General features: G+C 49.6%; 3 protein-coding genes across 3 annotated transcripts; 1 reads left to right on the forward strand and 2 right to left on the reverse strand.

Moving 5' to 3' along the window:
• Window positions 1-3,064: 3,064 nt before the first annotated feature.
• Window positions 3,065-3,391, reverse strand: LOC136469669 (noroxomaritidine synthase 3-like). Its single transcript, XM_066467770.1, has one exon. It carries the CDS (start codon window positions 3,389-3,391, stop codon window positions 3,065-3,067), a length of 327 nt encoding a protein of 108 aa, XP_066323867.1.
• Window positions 3,392-16,613: 13,222 nt separating this feature from the next.
• On the reverse strand, window positions 16,614-18,692 carry LOC136508220 (protein BZR1 homolog 4-like). The gene is made up of 2 exons (XM_066502868.1): window positions 18,387-18,692; window positions 16,614-17,507 (listed from the first exon to the last, which is right to left on the reverse strand). The coding sequence occupies exons 1-2, from the start codon at window positions 18,690-18,692 to the stop codon at window positions 16,614-16,616; spliced, it is 1,200 nt and encodes a 399-aa protein (XP_066358965.1).
• Window positions 18,693-19,198: 506 nt separating this feature from the next.
• On the forward strand, window positions 19,199-19,588 carry LOC136469680 (protein CHLOROPLAST ENHANCING STRESS TOLERANCE, chloroplastic-like). The gene has a single exon (XM_066467777.1). The coding sequence runs from the start codon at window positions 19,199-19,201 to the stop codon at window positions 19,586-19,588; it is 390 nt and encodes a 129-aa protein (XP_066323874.1).
• Window positions 19,589-19,598: the final 10 nt, after the last annotated feature.

The following is a 19,598-nucleotide window of genomic DNA, read 5'->3' on the forward strand; positions in this document are numbered from 1 at the left end:
ACACATATAAGTATGAACTAAATACACCAACAGATAGATCACAATTTTAGGAACCTAACAAAATTTATTTCGTAATTTTTGCACACTTATATGATTTTATTTTAATTACCAAAGATTAGCTCAGAAATTAAATTAGAAAACTATTTCTAATTCCTTAGAAAAAAAGAAAAAGTGAATCTCCCGCGTGGCCCACACGCGCGGTCCGTAGATACGGCCCACGTGGACCCCGGCCCATGCGGAGACAGCCCGCGCACGCTGGCAATTTTATAAAAGAAACCTCGAACTCCTCCCAATTTACAACTAAGTACTAACACTATTTTGTCCTCTAGCAGACCTTCTCACTTAACCCCCCCGTCTTCCCTGAAATTCCCCCGCGCGCACCCCTGACTAACCCGTGCCCGGCAGCGCGGCGAGCGGTGGCATGGGGTGGCCACGCCGACCACCAGAGACCCGCACTGGCTCGTCGGTCAGGCCAACATTCAACTATGGTCCCACCGTCTACGCCGAGCAGCAACACGGGGCGGCGGGACGCGCTGGAGTTAGCTGCGGCGGTGCATGGCCATCCACGATGGTGGCGCGACTGCCCCGGCGAACCAGAGCACCTAAGGACCTAACTGGCTAGCGAGTGAGCATCTGGAGACTACCGTGGACCTAGCCGAGGTGGTGGGTGGAGAAGAGGGTAACAGAGAAGGGCTGACCACGTGCGGCCGAGCCGTGCGGCGATGCACCACGATGGCACAGTCGCGTCAGCGACGACAGAGAGGCGGTAGCGGTTCGGCTAAGGCGGGCAGGGTGAAGAGGGAGTCAAGGTGAAGCTAGTGGTGTAGGTGAATTCGTTTGGGATGGGCGGTAGGAGGGCTGCCCTCGACCATGGCCGACCGTGGCCTTAATGGCACGACAGCGGGGAAAAACTCCAAATTGGAGCTTGGTGGTGCCTTCTTCATGGCTGGGTGGGGTCGGACAGCGAGAGGACGTGATGGTGAAGCCGTGGATGCGATGAATTGAATGGAGGTGATCGATCGCTGGGTAATTTGGTGGCACGGCTTGATGGCGGTCAGCAGAGAGAAGAGGGAGACGGGGCCGGCAGGTGGGCTCAGCACGGCCTCGCCTTGGCGGGATGTGATCGGCGCGATCAGGGCGTCACACATGCGGATGCAACTGGACAAGCATGTGCGTCCATTGACCGGCATGGCCCGTGCGGCCGCAGTGCCATAAATGGCAAGGCGACGTTGAGCTCCACCATGTGCGCGCGACAGCGTCGAGCATCAAACCATGCCAGCAGCGGGGTAGGGGTGCAGAGGGAAGCACGAACGTGACGGTGAGGCGACGGCACCTGCAGTGGCTGCGTCGCGGCACGAGGCGGGTCAGTAGGGCGGCAGCGCGGCGAGGCAGGCGTTCACGCTGCTCGGCCGTGCGAGTAGCAGCAGCGGCTCCACGTGGTAAAGCCAGTGGCGGCTAGGACAGGGTAGTCGCAGTCGGCCACGCGTGGCAGCGCGCGTGCGCGCGCAGAGCTAGCCGACATGGCGACGTCGCGCCCCCAAGACGTGGTGACCACGCTCACCCGGTGAACTAGACAGAAATCATGTCTTACACGAATTTTAAAGCGCCTATAACAACTAAACGGTTGCTTCTAGACCTAAACCATCTTCACCATGCTCAAGATGGCATGTGAGGCTACCAACCTGAGCTAAAACACGACACCATCCCTTAACTCGATTTCACAAAATAAATTGCCAAATATGACATTGTCTTGCTATCTATAAACTTGAAAATATTTTAAGTCTTTGAGCTAAACTTGATTCCAAGTTGCATTTCTAGGCCATTAGAAGCATTAGCTAGCGAAGTTATTTTTCAACAACAAGGATTTTATTGTCATCTACAAAATCCATACTCCAAACTTTACTCCAAACTTTATTAAGTGCTACATATATGTTTTATAGTGTTTTTGTTCAATAAAAATTGATTTTCAACCCTACTTGATATACATGAATTATGGAGTAGCTTTTCATTTAACCTTTTTATTGATCATCTTAAGTTAAAAAAAATTCATCCACACATTCTACCACATGCGTTATCATATAAACATGATGCCCATGACATGTTTTAGTAATTTATTTAGGGCGCAACACCGAGGGTGTTACACCCAGCCTAAGCTGACCTCCCATCAGTCCATCCATGCCTGCTCAGCTACTCTTTCCATCGCTGGGAGGTGAGAAAAAACAGCTACTCTTTCCATCGCCAGGAGGTGAGAAAAACAGAGAGGTGAGTAGTGCTGTGGTGCATGTCAAATAAAAAAGATAGCATTATGTAGGGGTAATGCAGGCATTTATCCTCCTTGATCTACATGACCAACTCTATAACGTCCACTTTTATGAGACAGAGGGATTATATGTGTTTGTTCATATGCATCTATATGAGTACCTCATGTATATTATATTTTGAAAAAGGATAGGCTAGCTAGCTGATACATGCCGATGGTCAATAGATACTGGACAATCAGCGTACGTACATGTATATGAGTACCACGTATATTGTATTTTGAAAAAGAAAAGATTGGCTAGCTAGCTGATACATTGGGATGGTCAATAGATAGCTACCCGCCGTATATCAGGATGGGAATAGCTCCCCGTGTATTAGATACTACTCGACAATCTGCCAGAATCGCAATTTTCAGATTTTGCCACCTGTTTTTCAATTTCATTAAAATAATAAGAAAATTCCATGTAGGGCGTTTCCAGAAGGTGTCATATGAATCATATGCGTTCATCCCTTGTACATGGTGTTTGGCACATCCTGGATGAGCTAGAGCTGTTTTGGAGAAGCTCTAATTTGTGACTCCTCTAAAACGGCTTCGGCTCCTCTATTTTTCACTGAAAAAACGGCTCATTCTATGAAACGTTTGACATGGCTCCGAGCCGGAGAGAAGCCACAGAGTTACTATTTATAAGAGCAGTGGAGCACACAAAATTACACACACTTGCAAAGTTATACGATGCGACATGTTAATTACTACTGTATTACTACTAGCACGGACCACTTACTGGCAAATGCCCTGGTGATTATTCTAAATTCTAAAAGCGCTGACAATGATGCCTCGCTTCCTGTCCTTCGCCGTGAACCCCTTCTCCATCTGGAGCACGACGGATAGCTTCGGCTCCACCTCGTGCCCTTGCAGCACCATGAAATCGAGATTCCACACCATGCAGGCGACCACACACTTCATCTGCGCGACCGACACGTCCTTGCCCAAGCACGTCCTCGGCTCGGCGTTGAAAGGCAGGAACTTGTGCCCCGGCACGTGCCGGCGCCGCAGCGCGCCGTCCTCCGTGACCCATCTGTCCGGCCCGTACGCCGTGCAATCGTCGCCCCACACGGCCTGCATCCTGCCCATTGAGTAGAGCGAGGTCAAGATGTTATCGATCCCCGGCGCGCACTGGGTGGCCGCTCGGCGTCGTCCGGACGCTGCTCCAGCTCGAGCGCAAGCACTTTGCTTCGTGCCCCATTCCCGTCCCCGCGTAACAGAAGCGTGCCAGCTGCCCCCACGTCACCCCGCGGGGTCCCATCCTTGCCGCGCGCCGCGTCACCTGCGGCATTCTCGTCCTGGTTGAGCCCGCGTCACCCCATGGCGTTCCGTTCGCCGCGCTGTCATCTGTCACGCTCAACTCCTGTCTTATCTCTTCTCATCTCCAACATCGGTCGTATAGTCATTGCAATATATGCAATATTAAGATATATTTTTACAACATCTAGATGAAATACTTGCAACATATATTTGAAACTGATGAAATATTTGGAACATACACTTACAACATGCATGTATAGCCATTGCACACGTATGCAACATTCAGATGTACTTTTGCAACATCTAAATAAAACAATTGCAACGTACTTCTGAAACAGATGAAACATTTATAACATACACTTGAAACATACATGTATAGCCATTGCAACATATCAACATACCGATCTACTTTTGCAACACCAATATAAAACACTTGAGTAAAGTGCACCACCGGTCCCTGAACTTATACCGTTGTATCATCCTGGTCCCTAAACTCGCAAATCGACCGTTTAGGTCCTCAAACTTGTTCATCTGTGTCATCTCGGTCCCTAAATGTGTTCGGCTGTGTCATCCCGGTCCCTAAACTTGCAAATCATCCGTTTAGGTCCTCAAACTTATTCAGTTGTGTCATCCCGGACACTAAACTTGGTTTTGAGTCTCATCTGGGTCAAAACAGGGTGATCTAACAACTTTATATCAAAAAATAATTCATAACTTTTTCATATGAACTCGAATGAAGACAAACTTTATATCAAAATTGTAGCCCTCGACGCGATCTACGATTTTGTAGTTGAAAAGTTTTTGAATTAAAACTGTTTAGGGTCCCAAAATATTATTGTATGTTTATAGATTTTGAAATTTGAAATTAAATTTTGGGACACTAAATGACTTCAAACAAAAAACTTTTCAACTACAAAGTTGTAAATCGTATTGAGAATTATAACTTTCATATAGACCATATCAATATCCAAGATTGTTTGATAATTTTAAATTTCAAATTTCAAAATCTATAAACATACAATAATATTTTGGGACCCTAAACAGTTTTAATTCAAAAACTTTTCAACTACAAAGTCGTAGATCGCGTCAAGGGCTACAGTTTTGATATAAAGTTTGTCTTCGTTCGAGTTCATATAAAAAAGTTATAAATTATTTTTTATATAAAGTTGTTAGATCACCCTGTTTTGATCCAGATGAGACACAAAACCAAATTTAGGGATCAGGATGACACAACTGAACAAGTTTGAGGACCTAAACAGGTGATTTGCAAGTTTAGAGACCGGGATGACACAGCCGAACAAGTTTATGGATTGAGATGACACAGGTGAACAAGTTTGAGGACCTAAACGGTCGATTTGCGAGTTTAGGGACTGGGATGACACAACTGTATAAGTTTAGGGACCGCTGGTGCACTTTACTCAAACACTTACAACATACCTCTAAAACATCTGAAACACTTGAAACATACGCTTACATCATGCGTTTTCAGCGCAACATCTCCTTGTTGCTTCGGCGAATGGAGTCTCGTCGGCGCGTGTAGATCACCAGTATAGAGCTCGCCGGTAGCACGGAGCTAGGCAGCGGCGTATAGAGAGCGGGGTGGGGGAGGCACGGGCGGAAGTGACGACGCGGAGGGCGGGTGGGGGCGGCGGCGATAGCGCAGAATGTGGGTGTGAACGTGGTAGCAACGACGACGTAGAGGGCGGGTGGGGACGCTAGCTGTGGGGTAGAGGGTGGGGTGGGACGGGGCATTAGCGATGATGCAGAGCGTGGATGGAGACAGCACGCAAAGGAGCGGAGGGCGCGCATCTTGGGACAAAGTGTCCATCCCTTAGGACCGCGTCTGAGCGGATCCAATTACCCCTGCTGCCGTGGTACGCTGTTAGAGTACAGGCACGAGCACGAGGCACTAGTCCACTATTTGCATAGTCCCTCCAGCATGCTGCATGGCCTAGGAGGCCAGGACTGCTAACGTTACTCTAGGGCTATGAAATAAAAATAAATAAAAGCTCAAAGGCTCGTGGGTTACTCATGTTCGGTTCATTTTAGGCTTGTTTCGTGATTGGCTCAAATTGTAAACCAGCCCAGCTCAATCTAGAGCTAAAAGCTCATGCGCCCAACAAACTAGAGTAAATTCATGCGTTAATACTAGTCGTGATTCTACAAAGTGCATAAATATGTATTCTACTTTTCTTGCTCCCTTACATTATACAAATCCTAGGGACCATAAAATGACAAAACAGCCAAAGTCCAGTTACTATAAATTAAAGACTCTACACTCTAGTTACCTAAGCTTTGGGACCATAAAAAAATTTATTTTTTTAAGAACAGGTTTTCCCCCGATTTATTGATCATAAAGCGTTTCACAAAGTTTAGGCCCAAAGCGTATAGGCGCGCCTACTAGAATTCAAAAACAAAACAGGCCTCCCGAGGTCATTAGAACCAGCGACTACAGTTTGCAAGACACTCAAACTTTCGAAGACACTATAACACCACGGAACTAGTAACATTATTCAAAACATGTTTTTTATTCGCAATCTAGCGAGATGCTACAGACTCAAAAGTCCAATCACCCCTCAGATTTAAAATCTCTGCCACCACACTCCAAATCCTTCTAGCACCACAACACTCAAAAAACAAGCGATTAATATATTCAGACTCATTAAAAAAACACAAGTTTGATATGAAACTTCTCTTCTTTTAGCTAGATTGTCCCTAGTTAGCATTTTGTTCTTTAAAAGTAGCCACAAAATATGCACCCTAGGGGGTACTTTCAATTTCCAGACAGTATGCACATGGACTGAGGTAACCCCCCTATGATTAGTAACAACATATAGGGATTGTACTGAGAATTTCCCATTGGAGCTAAAGCTCCAGATTAGCTGGTCCTTCTCTTCTACCACCAGATTAACATTTTCCATGATTCTAAAAAGCTCATACCGCATATTCAGACACATTCCTTCTAAAGAAAAGTTTCAAAACTTCCCCATCCCATGAATTCCCAAACTAATGGTCCTCCAAAACCTTCCTTTCTGTCCATTACCTATTTTCCACATAATGGCCCCGTTCGCTGGTCTAAAACTTGACTGAAAAACACTGTTCCGGCTGGTTTGTTATGAGAGAAAAACATTGTAGCGGCTGAAACTGGCTGAATCTCCAGAGGAGAACCAGCCGGCTGGTTCGCTGGAACCAGACCAGCGAATAAGGCCAATACCCATTTGGGAAGTTTGCATTGACCAAAGCACCCCTTTACAAAAAGGAGATGCCAGGTTATCCAAACAACAAAGCACATTTGGGTTATTTCTTCTATACTTATAATCGACAATTTTTCTCCAAATCGAATTAGACTGCAAACTATATCTGAAGATCCAAGCACCTACTTCGGGCTCAACAACGCATGAAACGCTAGGCGGACAAGCTCCATTCAGAGTGTTCCTTTTCGGTGGGTGCGATATGGTTTTCGTCAAGCTCCAACCATACGTTCAATCTACTGCCACAAATCACGCCAACCACAAGATCTCTTACAAGTTTTTTTTGGCCCTTTTCGTGAGTTGGGCAAGATTGGCCGGCTCCGTGGCATACAAGCTTCAAATTGTCGGCTTCCTCAGCCGTCCATCCAGTCTTCTATGTCTCTCAGCTCAAGAAGGAGTCCTGGGAATAATTCACGTGTCTCCTTCACTCCCTGGCCCTGATAACCCCTTTTAGTTTCCAGTGCCGGTTTTGGCTATGCGTACAGTATCCCAAAGTAACTATCAAGTGCAACAGGTGTTGATCAGCTGGTCAAGCTGGCCTACCTCTACATGCTAAGGCATGATCGCACTCAAGCAACGTTTTCTGTTCGCTCCTGCTTGAGGACAAGTAGCGCCTAAAGGAGGGAGGAATGTCACCAGGAAGCCTACCATCGCCGCTGGGAAGAGCGTGGAGCTGAGCACGGTAGAGTCCACATGACTAGAAGCCACAAGCTTTGCCGCTGGGCCACGTCAAAGCTCAAAGGCCCAAGCCTAGTAATATGCGTTTGTCCGAAATTTGATGTCGTAGACCTTCAGGCCTAATTTGGAAACTCCAATCCATTCGGGATCCTAAACTTTTCCCTAGGTGAGTAATCCATGGAGATATCATTCTATTATTATTCTAGTTCTTAGTGGGGGTTTTCCATCCTAGGTTTTGCTCCCCCTCTTTTCAAAAGAGCCCTAAGGGAAGAGTAGTGAGGAAAGGATATATCTCGTCAAAGCAACCAAACTAAGAACAGCATTCCTCGTCCAATCCCCGCTGTTCCCTCTTGCTCCCTTCCGTTTCCCTCTCTTCCCGATCCTGCATACTGTAACAGTACGATAGCTTGTCATCCCGACCACCGTGCTATACTACCATGGAATGAGTCTCATGAGTCACTACTGGAAACGTGTGCTTTGCCGAGGGCCTGAGGCTTTGCCGAGGGTTAAATCTCGGGCACTCGACAAAGACACTCTTTGCCGAGGGCCAGCCACAGGAGCCCTCGGTAAAGAACGGCCCTCGGCAAAGAGGCCTTTGCCGAGGGTACGGTTCTCGGCAAAGACACGCCCACGGCAAATCAAATCTTTGCCGAGGGCCGCGGCCCTCGGCAAAGATGCCCTCGGCAAATTTGGCCCGTTGGGTCACGGCGGCCATTCCCGTCAAGCTTTGCCGAGGGCCACCCGTTAGGCCCTCGGCAAAGGTTTTTTTTTCTGTGAAACCAGTTTTTCGGCAATTTTTTTTAAAAGACTTTGCCGAGGGCCCTAGACCAGGCCCTCGGCAAAGATTTTTTTTGAACCAGTTTTTCGGCCAATTTTTTTTTTATAAATCGTCTTTGCCGAGGGCCCGAGGCGATGCCCTCGGCAAAGAAGCCCTTTGCCGAGGGCCAGGATAGGCCCTCGGCAAAGATTTTTTATTTTTTTAAAAAATTCTTTGCCGAGGGCCACGGGCCAGGCCCTCGGCAAAGAGCCCTCGGTAATTTTTTTTTGGTTTTTTTAGCCCAGTTTTTTTGTGGTGCTACAATATATTGTTTTGAACTCAATTTTAAAATTTAGGCTAATTTTGAATTTTTTTGTATATTTCCTTAATTTATTTCGATTCTTTGATTTTTTCAAATATGTCAAATTTGAACTGCAGGTGCATGGAATATTGCAATATAGTGTTTCGAAAAATGTTATTCATGTTAATTGGTGCATGTTGAGTCCCTATCCACGAACTCGCATCAAATTTCGCGCATCTTCTTCGTGTAACATGACGACCGACTTGCTGGAAAAGTGTTTTAAAATTATATAAAATCCATACGAAGTCCGAAAATCACAAAACTTGGCGAGATGTCATGTTATCGCATGTGTAGGCTGTGGTAAAAAATTGAGAAGGTTTCGAGCGAGTTGCAACGTCGGATGTGGAGATGTCTGGGTTTCAGGCATCCGACGCTGCTCGACCTCGCCGGAGAAGAAAGTGACCCCCGCACCGCGACGCCCGACTCCACCGCAACCCTAGGTAAAACTCTCGTTGTCGGCCTTCGTGCCGTATGTGGTTGTGTGGGCCTTCGTGCCGTAAGTTGATATGAGGGCCTTCGTGCCGTTGTGGTTGTCGACCTTCGTGCCGTTGTGAATGTCGGCCATCGTGTCATTTTTTTGTAGGTTTTGGAAACCTCCCCGTGCAGGGGAGGTGCTGCCGAAATTTTGAACAAACAATAACCTATTGTCTTTTTATGCAGGAGAAGAGTACGTCGGAGGGGACCCGGAGGACCCCAATCGTCTTCGTCGACATCGCAGTTCTGCCTGCACTACGTCGCATCGCCACTACGTCGATTCGCCACTGCCCCGCTAGCCTTACTTCACTGACACCCTAGGTATAAATAACCTCTTTTTCGCATGTCTGTCGTAGCCCGCGCGTAACCCAGTTAGGTGTCTCCCGTCCGAAAGAGATACGGTCGTAGGTATGCGGATCTTTGCGTATCTGCGACCGTATCTATTTCGGATTGTCCATGTTTTTTGGACAGCCCGTGGATGCGTAGATGGGTTAGTTTCCATGGTCTGCTCCGGTCCGAGAAGGAGTTTCGGCAACACCTCCCTGTTGTTCTCCGGATACACACTCTCCCTTGCAGGACGTGTATCGGGAGAACAGCGGGGAGGTGCTGCCGAAATTCTATCTTGGAGAGGAGCGAAGCATGGAAATGGACCTTATCTACGCATCCATGGGTGGGATTAGGACCTATCCTCACCTATTAGACAGTAGGGACACCGCGTAGATGCAATTGATGGTCACAATACTCTATGCTGTAAATGTTAAAGGATGGAGGACCGTTAGTGGATGTACACGGGATGGAGAAGCGGGAGTGACTACGACTATGAATGGGTGAAGGAGATAGATGGTTTCTTGAAACATGCATTTGACCCAGGAGTAGGAGGACATTCTCTAGTTTGGTGTCCCTGCAGCAAATGTGACAACAGGAGAAAAGTAGACGAGAAGACCATAGGTAGACATCTTGTGTTCAATGGTTATATGCCTGGCTACCAGTAGTGGATCTACCATGGTGAAGCAGATCGTATAAGAGCGGAGGTGGTGAGACCACGCCTCGAGGCTTTTGATGATGATGCGGGGGTAGCAGACATGCTAGATGACGCCCACCAAGCTCACTTCGCTGAACGACGTGAGAAGGAGGAGATGGAGGAATCCGCAAAGGACTTCTACAAAATATTAGACTCGGCACAGAAACCCCTTCATGAGCGTATAATGATTTCTCAGCTGGATGCGATTGGACGCGTAATGGGGTTGAAGGCCGAGTTAAACCTGAGTCGAGAAGGCTTCGATAAGATGTTGGCCGTGTTTGGCACCATGCTACCGGAGAAGCACACTTTGCCGACGAACTTGTACGAGGTAGAGAAACTCCTTCGTATGCTTAAGACGCCGTATGACAAGATACATGTTTGTCCGAAGGGGTGCGTCCTATTTAGGAAAGAACACAAGGATGCAAATTACTGTCCGAAGTGTAAATCCTCCAGGTACCTGGAGGTAGACTCTGGTGATGGTCAGAAGAAGCAGCTTCCGATCCCCGCGAGAGTGCTACGACACCTTTCTTTCCTACCGAGGATCCAACGGCTATTCATGACTGAGGAATCCGCGAAACAGATGACATGGCACAAAGATGGCAAACGGTACAATCCTAGAAAGATGGTACATCCGTCTGATGCTGAAGCATGGACGTATTTCAATGACAAACATCGTGACAAAGCAGCTGAGGCCCGTAATGTACGTGTCGCATTGGCAACAGATGGGTTCAATCCTTATGGAATGATGGCTGCCCCATACACATGCTGGCCCGTTTTTGTTATCCCCCTCAATCTCCCTCTCGGCATCTCCTTTCAACGGCATAACGTATTCTTGTCGTTGATAATTCCTGGACACCTGGGGAGTAATATGGGTGTGTTCATGGAGCCTGTGATTGATGAATTGATCTACGCTTGGGAGAAGGGGGTATGGACATACGATCGAGCTACAAAGACAAGCTTCAAAATGCACGTTTGGTACCACTACTCCCTGCATGACTTCCTGGCGTATGGGTTATTCGCCGCCTGGTGTGTTCATGGGAAGTTCCCATGCCTAGTATGCAAGGAAGCCGTGAGGTTCATTTGGTTGAAGAAGGGTGGCAAGTATTCGTCGTTCGACCAACATTGTCAGTTCCTCCCTCTAGACCATGAATTTAGAGAAGACATCAAGAGCTTTATGAAAGGTGTCAAAGTGACAGACCCTAAATCGCACTTGAGGACTGGTGCCGAGGTTCGTGTTTAGATAGATGCTCTCGTGCCCAATGAAGAAGTTGGTTTTGTGGGATACGGTGAGGAACATATGTGGACTCATAAATCCGGCTTGACGAGGCTCCCCTATTTCGATGACCTTCTTCTGCCACATAACATTGATGTAATGCACACTGAAAAGAATATCGCCGAGGCACTTTGGGGAACTCTCATGGACACTGACAAGTCTAAGGACAACGTTAAGGCTAGAGTGGACCTAGCGACGTTGTGCGATAGACCGAATCAAGCGATGCAGCCTCCTAGTGGCCGAAATAAGAACTAGAAAAGGCCTAAGGTTAATTTTGTCTTGCAAATCGATCAAAGGAGGGAGGTACTAAAATAGATCCAGATGTTAATGTTTCCAGATGGATATGCAGCGAATCTTAGCAGGGGAGTGAACTTAGGCACTCTGTGAGTCAATGGGATGAAGAGTCATGACTACCACATATGGATTAAGCGGCTTCTTCCGGCGATGGTCCGAGGCTATGTCCCTGAGCATGTCTGGCAAGTGCTGGCAGAGTTGAGCTTTTTCTTCCGCCAGCTTTGTGCCAAGGAGATATCTTGGACCATCGCTTAGGACTTGGAAAAAGCGGCACCTGTGTTGCTCTGTAAGCTGGAGAAGATCTTTCCACCCGGCTTCTTCTTGCCAATGCAACATCTGATTGTGCACCTCCCATTCGAGGCACGTTTGGGGGGGCCGTGCAGGCCCATTGGTGCTATCCAATCGAGAGATGTCTAAAGACTCTTCGCAAAAAATGTACAAATAAAGCCAGAATTGAGGCTTCCATTGTAGAGGCATGCCTTCGGGAGGAGGTGGCAAACTTCACAATGCTATACTACAAGCCGAACCTTCCTAGCAATCATAATTCACCCCCTCGTTACAATACTGTCGAAAATGAATCGACCCTGAGCCTTTTCCAAGGCCAACTCGGCAGCGCAAGTGGATCAACCCCAAAGCTATTGGGAAATGAAGAGTGGCGCAATATCATGCTATATGTGTTGAATAACCTTACCGAGGTGCAGCCGTTCATCAAGTAAGTTCTCAACGAACTTATTTCAATATGCCGTCACTATTCTGCATCCAACCCCATTGATTCTCGTTCGGACAGGGAATTTATTCGTGAATTCTGGCATCAATCAAGGGATCCTACCTCGCATGAACAAGACACCCTTGTTTCACGGGGTGCGGGAGCGGGGAGGCCTGATTTCATTTCTTGGTTCAAACAAAAGGTAATCTCCATATGGTAAACTACCTGCCCCAAACGATGATGATTACAACTTCAACGCAAACACATATGATGGACAGTTCTATCAAGAAGATGGACTACTAGGCACATTTGAGATAGTCTTACCCGAAGCAATCGAAATGGAAGTAGACAACGAAACGGTTGATGACGAGGTCGATGGAGATGTGGTGGTAAATGCCAAGGACATAGCAATGCTTGAGTGATTACTTCTAGGCAATGACGACGATGACAACATAGAACCTTCGGATAGTGTTGCCCATTTGGACAATTTTGACAGTGATGATGAGACCTATGATCCCAATCATGAAGATTATTCCTAATACATGTAATACTATGGTTTTTTAATTTGTGTTTTGTTTATATATTTTGAATCTATTTCTAATATATATACTAATTAGTCTTGTTCATTCTTTGTGATTACAGGTGATTGGACAAAGATGGCGAGCAGACGTCCACACCGTGACACGCCCTCGGTTTACGGGAGAGACCGCCCTCTCCTTCAAGGTGAGGGGTCGTCGTCCGGGGCAGCGTCCGTAGGAGGTGACGAGAGGAGGACCAGGGGCAGCCGCCACAGGAGGCAGCGGTCTCCTCCCTCGACACGTGACGAGGTGCTGGAGGAGGAGCACATGACGGCCACGGCCTCGTCCTCGTCGGAGGATGAGAGGGGTCAGCAGACGGGCGAGGGAGACGAGGCGCTCGAGGGCAAGGGAGGCGAGGCGCTCGAGGGCAAGGGAGAGGGTACCGCTACCCGGACTCTCTACGAGCGAGGTCCCGCGAGCCTCCCTCCGGTTCTGCTTCCTCACAACCACCCAGTGATTCGGCCTATGGCAAAGAGGTAAGTAACTATGGATGTTATCACAACTACTTCATAAGATATGTTGGAAATCTTAAGAGAAACTAATAAATTTTCTTAATCACTTGTGCAGGGCCTGGTTGGTTTTGTCGGGTACTCCAGCACGCACCCCCGCGAGCATCCTTGGTGTTTTGTGCAGGAAATGGTACCCCGGCATTGTGCAACTGTCCGAAGAGCCGATGGTGCGGGAGCCGGCCTCCAACTAGGACAGGTACGCGCTGGTCACGGATGACACTTACCGCAACAAGCAGGAGCGAGTATTGGCAGAGTTTTGGGTAAGTCTCTCTCACACAACATTGCTTAATACATCACATTCATTGACATTGCTTAATACATCACATTCATTGGTTAAATCTTTTATTAAAATAATGAATGGATACATCGATTTTGTATGCAGAAATATTTCAAGGCCAAAGAAGGACTTGAGGCCCAGGCGGATCGGGCGGCTGCCGCAGCTTGTAGGAAGTACGTCACCGAGATGCACCACCATGGGCGCGTCCAGGCCCACATAGACTACTACAGGTCGGTACTTAGGCAGTCCCTCCCCAAGCCTCAGGCAAGACGGATTACGCTGACCCAGGACCAGTACCTTGAGGTAGGCGAATAACATTCATAATCATTTGTTTTGATATTAAGTAGGTTCAATTTCATCTTCTTATATGTCAAATACTCGATGACTTGTAGGTGATTCCCTGGTGGTGCCGATCATATCCCAAGTGCTGGGCCATGATCGTGGACAAGTGGTTATCACAGGACTTTGTTGACATGCACGAGAGGCAGCGGGAACATCGTCTGATGAGGCAAGGTCTAACTCACCATCAAGGCAGCCATAGCCTCCCCGGATACAAACAAGTATACGTAAGTCATTTCTTTCATTTATTTTGACTCTCAATTCTGCTTGATTTCTCACCATCTCCCGTCTTTCTCGCAGAAGGTTGTGCACCCGGGCAAGGAGGTCTCGGAGTTCTCTACGTGGGCTATGTCCCACATGGGCAGGGCGTCGTCCTCTGTCTCCTTCGACCCGGCTGCCTCGCCCCAGGCGTACTCCGACCCGAACGTGTACACTAAAGTCCAAGAGTACACGTCAACGGTAAGGGAGATCTATGGGGAAGATTACAATATGCGCACTGAGCCCATTGATGCAGAGGCGATCATGAGGCTCGGAGGAGGCAAGAAGCATGGGCGGCTGTGGATTGCAGACGGCGCCATCGACTCCATCACTGTTCCCTCCCTTGACGCTATCCGAGCACGGAGCACGAGCTCCAGCCAGCCCATACGTCCACGGCCTTCTCCAGCACTGCAGCAGGTCCAAGCACTCTAGGTAATTCATGTTTTACTTGTCGTACGTAAATATTTACACACCTAAATTAGATTTGCATTACTGATACATTGGAGTGAAATATTACAGGCCGAGCTGCAAGAAACAAGAAGGCAAAGTCAAGAGCAGAACGCGGAGCTGACCGCACAGCTGTAGGCCCAGAAGATCGCGTTCGAGGCCGCGCAGAAGCAGATGGCGGAGATGATGGTGATCATGCAAAGTCTTGGGCAAGCATCGGGTGTACCTGTGCAGTTTTCAGCTCCTCCACCTCCTACTCCTGCAGCTACTCCTGTAAGTATGAAAGTTCACTTTTCGCTTGTGCTTTGCATGTATGTCGGCCTTCGTGCCGTTGTGGATGTCGGCGTTCGTGCCGTTGTGGATGTCGGCGTTCGTGCCGTAGTTTCTTGTAGGTTTTGGAAACCTCCCCGTGCAGGGGAGGTGCTGCCGAAATTTTCAATTGAGTCTAATCTTTTTGTATTCTTAGATTACTAGATGCAATCTCTAAGTTTCAAAACTGTTTTCCCGGATTACTCACACATGCAATCTCTGCTCCTTTGTGCAGTTTCCGTCCGCGGGTTTCAATCAACCCACTAGTGCGTCACCGGGTGATCCTGCTTTTCCTTCACCATCGTCTCATAGGCTAGCTTGATGAGGACTCGTGCTAGGTGATGTGGTTGGACTTTAGCGTAATTTGTGATTTATGGTTGTGACTTGTGCTTGGATTTCATTAACTTGTCGTAATAAACATGTGAATGATGATGAACATGTGACTTGTCGTTGTAATATATTGTGATTTGTGGTTCACAATTATGGTTGTGATATATTGTGAGAAAATTGGTTCTGTGTGATATATATATGAAATGCTTGTGTCGATGGAATGCAAAAAACAAAAAAAAAATTCAATTTCTGTCTCTTTGCCGAGGGCAATGATCAAGGCCCTCGGCAAAGAAGGGTCCTTTGCCGAGGGCCCTAGCAATAGCCCTCGGCAAAGATTTTTTTGGAAAAATCCTGAAAATTTCTTTACCGAGGGCCAGGGAGCAGGCCCTCGGCAAAGGTTTTTAAAAAAAATTCAAAAAAAAACTATTTCTTTACCGAGGGCCGGCCCTCAGTAAACAATTTTTTTTGGGAAAAATCCTGAAAATTTCTTTGCCGAGGGCCAGGGAGGAGGCCCTCGGCAAAGGTTTTTTTTAAAAAAAAATTCTTTGCCGAGGGTCGGCCCTCGGCAAAGAAACCGCCAACGGCGTCGGCGCGTGACGGCTTCTTTTCTTCGCCGAGGGCCGTCCTGGCCCTCGGCAAAGGCTTTGCCGAGTGCCCGATAAAGGGCCCTCGGCAAAGACCCCTTCGCCGTCTAAAAATTTCCCGAGGGGTCTTTGCCGAGGGCAGCCCTCGGCAAAGCCTTTGCCGAGGGTTTCTAGTCATGGGAGTCCAGTAGTGAGTGACAAGTAATGGACATCAAGAAGATAGTGGTAGGCACAAGCTGCAGAGCTGCTCAGAAACCATGGAAACTGAATAGACGATGGTTAACTAAAGAAAGCACACACAAACAGAACACATTTGCTTATAACTGGTACTTTCCCATTAGCTTTAGTCCAACAGCCTGACAATTAATCCATGATTACAAGAACACGTCCCTCTCCCTTGCCATGTCTGTTTTCTTTTTCATTTCTTGAAAATAAAAGATACTTTGTTAGGGAAAAAAAGGATAACTCATGATGAGATTAGGTTAAGGTTGGGCTCCAGGCTGCCCGAAGTCAAACTACGGTCACTCCCTATAAAGATGCCTTCCCACCATCTCATGCACGCATCGTCTTGTTGCATTGCAGCAGCTGGATCGGTGTCGGTGAGCTCAAGCGCGGTCAGCGCCGGCGCCGGCCCTCGAGTTCCCCAGGGTGAGCTCCAGGTCCCCCTCGTCGATCTCGCTCACCTTCTCCCCCTCCCACGCGCTGAAGGCCCCGCTCGCCTTCTCCCCCTCCCACGCGTTGAACGCTCCGGTCGCCTTCTCCCCCTCCCACGCGTTGAACGCCCCGCCGTTCCAGCCGAAGGAGAACCCGTGCGGAACCATCTGTGCGTCACCGTCGCCAGCGCCACGAGCTGCCGCCGCCGCCCACGGCGCGCTGCTGCTCTGTCCCGCCGACCTTGACGAGTAGCTCCCGGCGTCGAAGTCGAACATGCTGTACGCCGGGGACTTGTTGGCCGCGGCGGCGGATATCTGCAGCCCCGTGAGCAGGCTCACCGGGTCGGCCGCCACGGCCTCGCCGCGGACAGGGGTATGCGGCATGGTTACTGGCAGGGAGGCGTAGCGGCTGCGGCCAGGGCTGGCGGCCCACGGCGACTGCACGTTGGAGCCGCCGGCGGCGGCGGCGGGAGCGTTGTCCGGCGCCCAGCGCGCCATCTTGCGACGCGGCGGGGAGCCGTTCTGCGGCGTGACCGGCGCGCTGAAGGAGTAGCCGTCGGCGTACGAGGCGTCGTCGGAGTGGGACAGGTTGTTGAGCCACGGGAGGAGGCCTCCGCCAATGCCAGTGCCGCGGCTGCTGCTGGGGCCGCCGTAGAAGAAGCTGCTGCCCCTGCCGCCGAAGTGGGTCGGCGACAACGGGGAGCTCAGGCTGTTGTAAGCTCGCGGGCTCACCGGGCAGGACACCATGCCGGGGCTCACCGGGCAGGACGTGCCGGGGCTCACTGGAGAACACCCGGGGATAAAGCCAGCCATATACGGATCACTGCTACCAGGAGGCTTGCATCCCTGCAACACAAAACGAACAGCTTCACAATCACAAATCGGCAGAACAAAAAACAAAAATGCCAACCCAAAATCAAGACAAAAACAAGTTGTAAAAGGACACAAAGTGAGGAGATTTAGAAAGCTTGCAGGACATCACGGTTGCTTCCGTTTTGACAAAGACAAAGAAGTTGTAAATAAAAGGAAAACAAAGTGAGGAGCTTTAGTAGTCATGACCAATTTCTTCCACTTTTTTTTCAGGGGAAAAAATGGCATAGCATCAGCCATCAAACGTTCACGCTCCAACTAGCAACTGAAGCAGCAGCGTCGGAACAGGCATGAAACCTCCCAAAAAAGCGACGAAGGCAAACGACAAGAATCTACAGCAACTGTGGTCTACGTATACCGCGTAACGGGACATGGTAGCTTTCATCAGAAGCTGTGGCGGCCTGTGGACTGTGGCCGACGTGATGCTCTGCTTTGCCATGTCACACAGCCACGTACACAAGACTACAACACTACAAGAGAAGGGAGCCAGAAAGGCATTGGAACAGCTGGATAGATTTAACGAGGGACTGACGTTCGGGAAAACAAGCTTTGGATTCTCGCTACGTATATACGAATAAAACGAAACGGAAAAGATAGCCGGCTTGCAACTGCCGGTAGGACGCGACGCGACGCAGCTCTGCAAAGCTAAGCAGTGCAGGACGAGCTAGCAAGAAATCCACGGCAAAATTCAGTGACAAACCGCTTGAATCATCGAGATTTCGCCCAGCACCAAACCAAAACGACGAAGCCATGAATGGATTCCACGGTCCTCTCTCCGAGACGGCAAGGCAGCCGGCGGCAACCGTGCTCGGAACTAGCAAACAGAGGCAGGGGACGGACGAAGCGGATCAGTACCTTGCGGTAGGTGGTGCCGTCGGGCTCCACGGTCCAGCCGGCCTCCTCGCAGAGCGCCTTGAGCACCTCGTTGTTGTCGCAGTGCCTGCGGAGGGCGTAGTTGCCGTGGGCGCGCAGGCCGGTGAAGATCTTGGACGCGATCGCCCGCCGCCGCCGCTCCCGGCGCCGGTTGTTCTCGCGCTCCCTCCACGTTAGCACCCGCGGTAGTGTCCCGGCCCCGACCCCGGCCGCGCCCTCTCCGCCACCGCCGGCTGCTGCCCCACCTGCTCCGCCGCTCCCTCCCGCTCCTCCTTCTCCTCCGTTCATCGTGCCTCTCCCTCCGCTCAGAGCTGGAGAGCACGTCACGAAGAAGCTGCTGCTCTGGTGGCGTGGTGCCTGGCTAGCCGGCCCGCTGCCGGTGCAGGTTTATACTACGCCACTAGTAACTGGCGGCAACCCCTCAGGCCGGGCACGCGAGAGGTGAAACGAGACTCGTGTGCACGCTACCGAATTTTTTTGTTTTTCAGCTCTTTTTTCAAAAGATTTTTACAAATACGTCCCTTGACCTCGGCGCCGAGCTTATTTGTCTCGGCGTCAATTGCTTTGGCGTCGAGGTCCAGGGTCATTTTTGACGTATCGTTGACGTGACTGCTTGCGTAACGCGGACGTGGTACGAATTTAGCGTCGTGAATCTTGACGTCGAGCTCGACGTCGTAGATCTTGACGCCGAGATATAGAAATTAATAAATTTTAAAGCAAGTGCATGCATGCATGTCTACGGATGCTGCGGCCCGAAGAGATAGGACAAGCAACCCGCCGCTGGCCGGAGCCCGATGGCGCTGCTCACGCCACCGCTCATTCCCCTTCTCTCGCCGTCTCGCCACCGCGTCTCGTCTCCATCGCTCCTGGCGGCCGGGGCAGTTCCCAGCCATCTCATTTGTCTCTTCCCCCACAGTCACCGTCACCACGATGAACTCTGCCCGTCTGGCCCCAATGTCTGGCCGCTCCACCGGCGCCGCCGCAGGGGCGCAGCTGCTTCCCTCGACCAGGAGGACTGGAGGAGTCTAGCGCCTCTGAAACCACAGTCGCTCCCGAGGAAGACCCAGGGCCACCGGCTTCCTCTGACGCGGCTGCTGAGGACGGGGGTCGCGACTTCCGCCGAGCCGGCGGACGCGAGACCGGAGGACCTGGAGAACATCCGCGAAATCAAAAGGGTCCGCTGATTCCAGCCTT

This window comes from Miscanthus floridulus, chromosome 1 (assembly GCF_019320115.1).
Source record: "Miscanthus floridulus cultivar M001 chromosome 1, ASM1932011v1, whole genome shotgun sequence".
In the NCBI taxonomy this organism is placed as follows: domain Eukaryota; kingdom Viridiplantae; phylum Streptophyta; class Magnoliopsida; order Poales; family Poaceae; genus Miscanthus; species Miscanthus floridulus.